Source organism: Penaeus monodon, chromosome 41, assembly GCF_015228065.2.
Source record: "Penaeus monodon isolate SGIC_2016 chromosome 41, NSTDA_Pmon_1, whole genome shotgun sequence".
NCBI lineage: Eukaryota > Metazoa > Arthropoda > Malacostraca > Decapoda > Penaeidae > Penaeus > Penaeus monodon.
This window is the reverse complement of record NC_051426.1, coordinates 12152027-12162026: the sequence shown is the minus strand read 5'-3', so window position 1 is coordinate 12162026 and position 10000 is coordinate 12152027. Positions and strand designations below refer to the sequence as shown.

The window sequence follows — 10000 nt, the reverse complement described above, 5'->3', positions numbered from 1 at the left end:
TGGTGGTGATGAATGTGATTGTGATAGTGATGGTGATAATGATGATGATGATATGATGATGGTGATGATGATGATGGTAATAATGATAATGATAATGATAATGATGGTGATAATGATAGTGATCATGATTATGATAATGATAATGATAACGATAATGATAACGTTAATTTTAATGACTGATGACTGATGTTGAATGGTGACGATGATGTCAGTGACGATCTTAACGATGACACACAATGATCATAATCCTGCTACAAACAGCAATGCTGACGATGAAAAAGTAAAGGACTCAGACAGCAGTAAGAAAATTACTCACGAAATTGCAATTTTCTCGAAGAGTCTCGTGAGCTTGGATTCACTACAAGGCTTGACAAACCACTTCTTGAGATATTTGTCATTGTAGTGAATAATCAGCTCCTGTGAGAAGAAGGTAGTGATAAAACCATTAAGGATTATTTTCCCAATAATGTGGCCAAGGTAACAAATACTTCTTTAATATAAATAATTTCCAAGGTAAAATCAGGTCTCTAACGAAATGCATAATTTCAAACAGAATGTAAAATGTCAAGGAATATTTTTCAGTGTGGATTCTGCCATATGAACTTTAAAGGTCAATGAAATGGTAGTGGGCACTTCTTCACTTGTATTTTATTACATATTCAGCTAAGCGAAGGATGTTAAATGTGAAGAAACTGGACCATTGATTCTTGATTCGTAAGCTTTGCTGTTGAGATATTAACGGAAACATGCTATGTTAAGATAAAAAGAAGAATGCTGTAAATACTAGCATAAATAAAAGTAAGAGTAAATGTGTTTAAACACAAACTTTAAAACATAAAAAGCTCGTGAGGGTCAATGTTTGCATTTGACCGCCACCGTAGCGCTGCAGACCGTTCCGTGCGAGCTTACTCTTTGAAACCCACTAAAGCATTCTGTATTTTCCAACGGAACGCAAGGCAAGTCTGTATCCATGTGTAGACCTTGGGTAAAATGACCCAAACCGAGGACCGAGCCCGACTGTTCCCGGTCTGCTATGGTGACGCAAAGTAGCATTTTATGGCTAGCATTTTAGTTACATCTGCCTGGTAACACTGGAAAACCATCTCGCTTCTGACGTTATAATTCGTATTTGCTAACTATCTTTCGTGTGGACAGGGCCTTATATAAAAAAAAAAAAAAAAAAAAAAATCTAAACAGTACTATGATTACGTTTGAGAACGTGGGAAGAATTAGTTTTTAACAATTCATCTAAATTCAAATTTCTATAGCTCAATCTAATTATTAATGCATTTCCATTCCCTTGTTAAAAAGCCCACTTCCTAAACTAAAATGCCATTAAACTTTCCCTGATAATGACTTCAAAGGTCGGGATTCTAACACCTTTACCTCCCCCGCTCCTCATCCGCTAGGAACGCCTCCTATACCTTTTCAAAAAATTCCCCACCGAATTAGCATAATCTTAGTATATTCTCCTTAGCACCTCCAACGCACCCGAAGATAGAAGTCTCCGTGCTGCCCTAGAATCTCCTCGACGCCCGCCATGATGTGGTCCATGGCAGTGTCATTGATTTCTTCATTCAGTTTCTTATGGTCTGAACGCTTCTTCTGTATTCTGAGGAGGTTCACCAGGGGCTTGATTGATATTCCCTGCGAGGATGGAAGGCATGTTTTTTTCAGCGTGTAATCTGAGGTGTACATAGTTTATTACTTGTCATATTAAGCTGGATATTTAGCACATATCGGACCGTAAGTAGAACAAAGTATGACCATATATACTGCTGCTTAAAAAAAAGGAAAATATATAATTTTAAACAAATAGTCTACAATAACTATTGTTGAACTTCAGTGTTTCCCTTCACATTTCGTTAAGAAATATAATAAATAAATAAAATGCATGGATAAATACCTAAATCTTAATGTTAATCTCTCTTCCTCACCTGTATGAAACCTGTGAATAATATAACCATAAGCGTTGTAGTGATAAATATCCTCCTCGGGTCAACTGTTTGATCTAACATGTTGGCCAGAGAGAAGGCCACAGCTCCTCTTAAGCCCCCATACGCTGTGATGAATTGTTCTTGGAGACCAATCTTCTTCATTCGATAATGATTCATGACTATGGTTAAAAGAGCTACCCCTGTAACAACGAAGGGAATAATGTTACATATTATCTTAGGAAGAACAAAAAAGAAAGATTATATATGTATACATACATATATATACATGTGTGTATATGTATGTGTGTGTGTGTATATGTATATATGTATATATATATATATATATATATATATATATATTATATATATATATATATATATATATATATATATACGTGTGTATATGTATATATGTGTATATATATATATATATATATATATATATATATATATATATATATATATACACGATGGGTTTCAAAAAGTTTGTGGAAAAGGTCCATAACTAAAAGTCATATGGAAGGAATTTGATTTCAACACACCTGAACATTCTTGTACCAACACGTTATAACGTGTTCAGACATGAAATTCAATCAAAGCAGTGGCTGCCTATGGGTGGAAGTGGGCCAGTCAAAGCAAAATCTGTGCTTTCAAGAGGAAAAGCCATGGCCAATGTGTTCTGGGATGCAAATGGGATTTTGCTGGTTGACTTCCTCGAGAGCAAGAAAACAATAACATCTGCTTGTTATGAGTGCGTTTTGACAGAAGTGTCAAAAAAAAATTATCAGAAAAACGCCCTGGAATGCCGCATCAACGCGTTCTCTTCCACCACGACAATCCACCCGCTGAAGGCGCTCGGCAGACAAGAACTGTGCTACGTGAATTTCGATGGGAAATTCTCCGGCATGCACCTTACAGCTCCAATTTAGTCCCGTCCGACTTCTTTTTGTTTCCAAACTTTTAAAAAATAATTGAAAGGTACCAATTTTCCATCGACTGAAGATGTAAAAAGAGCTGCTTTGACATGGTTCAGATCACATGACCCTCAGTGTTACTCAGACGGACTTAAAGGCTGGTAACTTTGTGTGTGTGTGTGTGTGTGTGTGTGTGTGTGTGTGTGTGTGTGTGTGTGTGTGTGTGTGTGTGTGTGTGTGTGTGCGTGTGCGTGCGTGCGTGTGTGTGCGCGTGTGTGTGTACACACACACACTCGAACAAATGGTAGAGATATCAAAAGTTGATCAGATATTAAACAATCAAGAAACGTCAATAACATGTGAAACATACATTCATTTTAACCAACAACATTCTGCAATATCCTTACCAATGAATCTGAAGATTAAGCAGAACCCAATTGTCCACAGGATGAAGCCAGGGTGCCAAATATGGTCTTTGCTCACCAAGGCCATTCCCAAGAACATGAAGATGATAGTGTCGCTTGTGGCACTGAAAAGGATCATTTGATATTTTAAATTCGTTTATCAATTTACCGAAAAGTACCAGCATTTTCATGTTGGCCATTCATTGACACGGGAACAAATGTTATCAATGTATTGGTTTAAGATCTATTGTTATTCTTTTTCTGCATAAGTAACGAAGAAACGAACGTATCACCAGTGATTTCTTATTTAATCAAATAATGGGGGAAATTAAGAATTCATTCATTGTATTATTCTAAGAATAATCATGCACACAAACCATTACGAAAGCCTGCGTGACAGTATGGCTAACACTAAGTTGATACTTTGAATAAATGATAACGTTGCCACCTTTATTAACAGTCCTGCTACCGATGGTATGTATGTATATACACACACACACACACACACACACACACACACACACACACACACACACACACACACACACACACACACACACACACACACACACACACACAAAACCCAGAAACAAACCTATCAAACTATCATGCTGGGATTCAATAAACCATAAAAACTCCACAGCAAACCAGCCCCACCTGGCCATCTTAGTGAAGTATTTGACACACGTGTAAGACTTCTGCGAAATATTCTGAAAGGCATAATTTGCCTGGAAGAGTCCACACATGATGAGACTGAAAGTAAAAGAGAGAACAAATTATGATACAATATCTTTGTGTGTGTGTGTGTGTGTGTGTGTGTGTGTGTGTGTGTGTGTGTGTGTGTGTGTGTGTGTGTGTGTGTGTGTGTGTGTGTGTGTGTGTTTCTATTTAAGAGAATAGATGTATGTGTGAGAAAATATTTATACACATGAAAGCTATCTTTTTATCTAGGAATAACAGCACTAAATTCAATCAAATGTATATCACCAGCTCCTCAATCAAAAATTCACATCCTCGGGTAATGAATTCAGCTCCCTCAATCCTCGATCAACGACGTGGAGAAATAACTCGCAACGCACGCAAGTTCCTCTCCCTCAACTCACCTGATGATTCCTGAGAAATGAAAGAGTTCCGCCGTGAGGTAGCAGAGGTACGCAAGACCTAGGAGTGCCAGGGGCTCCACCACTGCAAACAAAAACGGGTTTGAGTCGTGCGTTCTCTCGTTCTCTCTTTCTCTCTTTCTCTCGTTCTCTCGCTCTCTCTTTCTCTCGTTCTCTCTCTCTCTCTCTCTCTCTCTTACTTACTAACTCACTCACTCATTCACTCACTCACTCACTCACCCACCCACTCACTCACTTATCACCCATCCATCCATCCATCCATCCATCCATCCATCCATCCATCCATCCATCCATCCATCCATCCATCCATCCATCCATCCATCCATCCATCCACTCACTCACTCACTCACTCACCCACCCACTCGCTCGCTCACTCATTCAACCCACCCACCCACCCACTCGCTCGCTCACCCACCCACCTACTCGCTCACCCACCCATCCAGCCCTCACACAGTCCTCACCTCTGACTTCAGCCGTGTACTTGGTGATGAGCGCCGTCACGCATCCGAACAGAATGCCGATGACCGCCCCCGCAAACACCACGATGAAGAAGGAGGCGACGGCTAAGGCATATTGACCTGCCGAGATGACCTCCATGGTGACGAACGAGGTCAAGGTGGTGTACACGACGATGGTGACGCCGTCTGGAGGTCAGGATTGAAGAGGGAGGTGATGAAGTATGATATTTTCGTTCCCGATTTTTGAACGATTGAAATAAAGGGAAAGAGCGTTTCTTCAGGAAAGTTGGAACAAAGTAGTGGTTTCCAACTTATTTTACGATCGTGATCCCTTTTTCAGGCATCTGGCATCAGTCATTTCATTTATGATTTTTCTGACTACATATTTTTCAGGCTGTGAAAAACTGTAGTTTAGACAAACTTCATTAACCTATTGGTAATGTAGCACTGGTTTCATAGCATATTCTCCAACTCCTTGTAAAGTGGCCTATATTTCTTTCCTAGAAAGTCTTTGAATTTGAATTTAGAATGATCTTTTCGACTGCTTGTGCCTTTAGTAAAAACAAAATAAGATGACTTAATTCACTAATATTCTAAACAAAACTGACAAAACAATTAGATCCGAAGAAAGAATAACTATTAGTATGTTAAACTTGAATATAAAGTAGACTTTAATATATGTGATAATTTTTATGAAAGTCACATGACAGTTATCTCACATAAAAAAAGGTAAACAACAGTCTGCATTTTATTCGTTGTTGACCTTCACATAAACTGTAAAATGTAAAATGTCAACAAGAGTATGCCTATCATCACTGAATAATAACAATGAAAATCAATAAGTTGATGATAATAGTAGTAGTAGAAGTAGACGTAGTATATTAGTAGTAGTAGTAGTAGTAGTAGCAATAGTAGTAGTAATAGTAGTAGTAGTAGTCATAACATTAGTAGCAGTAGAAACAGTATTGATAATGAACAGCAATTAAACTTCCTGCAACTCTCATTATGATTAGTATCATCAATAACATGTTAGCAACAATGTTAAAACGTAATATACAACCCATACCAAGAGAGAAAAAGCCTAGACACACATCACAAACAACAATAAAAATCAAGAACAACCTCACACCCAACGACCCACCATCTCCCGACACTCACCATTGAGAAGAGATTCCCCAAAGACAAGGAAATAGAGATCTTTGTTAACGCCAAGCTCCTGGAAAATGGCTAACACTGCCACGGGGTCCACGGCTGAGATGAGGGATGAAAATACTAAGGTCTCTGTGAAGCTGGGAAATAGATTGTTTTTAGTGTGATTCGTATAATGGTTTGTTCTTAATGGGTCTTTTGTGGGTTGTAAGTGTGTTTCATATTGTTCACGGAAGTATTTTATGGTTTATATTTTAAGGTGTGATTGTCTGTATACGAAGATACAGAGAAGTGTCTTTACTGTCATGTAAATAAGTCTTTAAATATACAAAAAAATATACATACACATCGTACAGTTGTGTATGAAATCATGTGGATCTGCTGGTAGTGCTGGTACTGCACACACTGTTCAATTTGTTGACTTTTATTTTTCAATAAAATGGGTACTGATCACCAAGTGGCCAACTATAGTGCTACATCTTAATGTTTCAGCAGAAGCGCTCTTCATAAACTGAACACGACTATAGACACACCCACAAATGCATATTCTGTACTCACCCAATAGCAATGGCGCCCATTAGACCTCCTTGTGCAACACCATACAGAGCTGGACCTGAAAATATGTGTAACCTAGTCAGTACATTAAAAAATCTCTCTCCCCCCTCTCTCTCTCTATATATATATGTGTGTGTGTGTGTGTGTGTGTGTGTGTGTGTGTGTGTGTGTGTGTGTGTGTGTGTGTGTGTGTGTGTGTGTGTGTGTGTGTGTGTGTGCATACACACACACACACACACACACACACACACACACACACACACACACACACACACACACACACACACACACACACACACACACACACACACACACACACAGCCTACACGTAATAACATCAACGTACTCTCTTACTATATACTATATAAACATAAAGCTATATTATACATTACATAATATACTCACCTATGGTGAAGATATTGAACAGCGTTCCCTGAAAAGAAATAGACCGACATTATAAGTAATCAATTTACTAGAGCTACCTGTAAGAATCAAGTAATTTCGTTATTCTGTACATTAATAATAACTGTTTTAATCTATTTGATGGAATTCTGCCACAAGGATCAGTTAAAATTCGCTGTGCCCTTCCTTCGTATATGCTAAAAGTTCATTATATATAAACAAATAATGCTTTGAGAGGAGGAGGAAAAAAAAAAAAAAAAAAAAAAAAAAAAAAAAAAAAAAAAAAAAAAAAAAAAAAATATATATATATATATATATATATATATATATATATATATATATATATATATATATATATATATATATATATGTGTGTGTGTGCGTGAGAATAACTGCACAAAGCCAATGTCACTTATGCTTTTCGACACACTTTTCTACATTTGTCACAACGAACTCAATGCACAAATAATCCCAATATTTCGTACTTACAATCACGGCAAACACGAGGACTGTGCCTAAGTTGTCAAAGAAGGCGCGGTCATGGAGGGAGTATGCAGACTCTAAGATGATGCTAGTAACAAAAGAGGTTATTATAAGAAAAGTAAATTATGCAGTTGGATTTATCTATACACGATTCATGCGTGGTACTAATGAAAGAGGATATCATTAGCCTGGTATATTATGCAGGTGGATTTCTATCATATTTATATACATATACTATGCAGGCATTATATGAAATTAAGGGGATATACTTAAGCACTTGAAATTTATTTTTTTTTATTAAAAAGATGCATGAATATTTTTAAAAAGGGGGAATGTTATGCAAAAACATTATGTATATGGATTTTATTTGGTTTTAATTCATCTCATGCACTTTGTTTTCCTGTGGGGGTTTACAACCTACAATTTTCAGAATTGTATATTCAACGAACTGGGAGACACAGCTATCAATTCTATAGTCATGCTTGTCTGGCCTTCACAGTAGCATGTGCAAACGAGAGGATATTTATTTTTGACAATCTACAGAAATAATCTGTAAAATACCACATCACACAAACACTACATCTGGCTCATAGATTTTAAAAAAATGCAGGGGTCCACACTAATATCAAACCATTTCACAAAATCACATTTAGAAAAAAAAAATACCATCTTGAAATAAACGAATAATCTAACATTCTTATTCCACACCACAGGCACCATACTTACGGGGGGAGTAGAACAAAGAAGAACTTGTCTGACGTAAAGTGAGGAACCTCGAAGTTGTAGCTACAGGTTGAGGTTCCGTTGCCATCACTGCGACACAGGAAGGGGTCAGTGTATTAAATTCCTGATATATTGGTGTAAATACTTTTTGTGTGTTAATTTTGTTATAAATGGTATTCACTGCTATTGGACAATATTTTCCATGGATTGCATTTCGGTACAAGTAATTTTTGAGTAAGAAAGGCAAGAATACAAATATGCATACACTTTGAAACAACGAACATGTGGATATTATTACTGTGCTTACGTCGTACTGAATTACTTATATGGTAGGAAGTAACACGACTAAAAAACTAATATCTGTGACATTGCAATATGGTTAAATTTGGGGTAATACAATATAAAAAGATCTTCCTTCTTCAGATATTCTTTCATATTTGTTTTATCAACTTGTCTATTCACTCACATCCAATAACGGTTCTCTTACTTTACGCGTAATTGATAAGCATATCGATTTGGACAACACTGAGAATACAAACGCAGTGAGTCTTAAATTCGTGATATTCACAAGAATCATATGAATTATTTAAGCTGACGAAGATATGTGCGATAAACTTAACGTGGAAACGATTTGTTGTCATTAAATCAATTAACTTTTAGAACTCAACTTTAAACAACATAAAACTGCGCCTGGATTTTCTGGTTAATATATACGAAGGAAGCCGATATAGTAAGTTCCGAATGAAAATCACTGTAAATGATGGCGAAGGTTTCATTCAAGTGATTTTTACTGAACATATATCGTTATCCTATTATTAACCATAACTCCTCTAATCAGTTTTAGGACATTCTGACAAGATTTCAGTGTATAACACTCTCTGGATGTCGATTACTCACCATTCAGAATACAGAAAAACTATTAAATTGTACATTAGTACATGGATATGAATAAAAGTCACAGTATTAATAAATATTTCAACTTTTAACACAGAAAAATATCATTCACAAAGTCATGCCTCAAGCAACATATACACCTGTAGTGTGCAGCAGGAGCACAAATCCATAATTGTGTGATTGCATTCACAAATATCCATTCATATATCAAAAGAGAATCCAAGCAAGTGGTATGCAAACACCGTATGACACAAGAGGTGCAATAAGTTGCACAAAGGCTCGATGCACAAAACTTGTGAAGATTTTGAGAGTGCAAGACTTATTGTGGATTCCAAAATGCAAATGTAGGCTCTTGTGGATAACAAAACTGGAACTAGAGTGTGGATATTTTGAACATAAACAAGATGTGCGGAGTTCATTTTGGCAGTCAGAAAATATGTAAGAAAATATGTCGCATTAGAAGGTTGATGTTGCCTGTGTTTGTGTTCTTTGCGTTTATATAGTTGTTTAATATCTTTACTAACTGACCTATCCTATATATCATAAACTCCTGATATTCTCTCGGTCTTAAACACTATGAGGAACTATCCCTTTATAAAACTTTCTGTGTCCAAAACTTGTCATTAGAATATATAATGTACTGTGGTTTCTGAGGATTCTGTGTGGGTTTTCAACACCGTTTGAGTCAAAGACTTTAGAAAACATGGACATATATGGATTATTCAGATGCACTGATCTACTGTGTAATTGAGTGGCTGTATGACCAATATTGGGTATGTTTCTTTCGTCACCTGAAATGAATCAAGGCTGCAAATTCCCTCTCCAAATAATATTAAAACGTTAGTAAAATTCCCAGTGATCAAAGGTGAGCTCTAGACTTTTCCCAGGCCATGAATCACGTTTAGACACGATAGTGTAACATGCAGTTAAACCTAGCATTTCCCTCAACAAGGAAACCTT

At 36.8% G+C, this 10000-nt stretch overlaps 1 protein-coding gene across 3 annotated transcripts in view; it reads right to left on the bottom strand.

Moving 5' to 3' along the window:
- The window catches only part of LOC119598680 (Na(+)/H(+) exchanger beta-like), a 95105-nt gene that overhangs the window by 16499 nt on the left and 68606 nt on the right, over nt 1–10000 (bottom strand). For all 3 annotated transcript variants that reach the window (XM_037948407.1, XM_037948405.1, XM_037948406.1), the window contains 12 exons: nt 8150–8236; nt 7430–7511; nt 6944–6971; nt 6542–6596; nt 5993–6123; nt 4838–5020; nt 4359–4440; nt 3913–4008; nt 3259–3380; nt 1938–2137; nt 1492–1647; nt 317–417 (listed from right to left, as the gene is read on the bottom strand). In XM_037948407.1, coding sequence (XP_037804335.1) covers nt 317–417; nt 1492–1647; nt 1938–2137; nt 3259–3380; nt 3913–4008; nt 4359–4440; nt 4838–5020; nt 5993–6123; nt 6542–6596; nt 6944–6971; nt 7430–7511; nt 8150–8236 — 1323 coding nt within the window. The remainder of the gene's footprint in view (nt 1–316; nt 418–1491; nt 1648–1937; nt 2138–3258; nt 3381–3912; nt 4009–4358; nt 4441–4837; nt 5021–5992; nt 6124–6541; nt 6597–6943; nt 6972–7429; nt 7512–8149; nt 8237–10000) is intronic.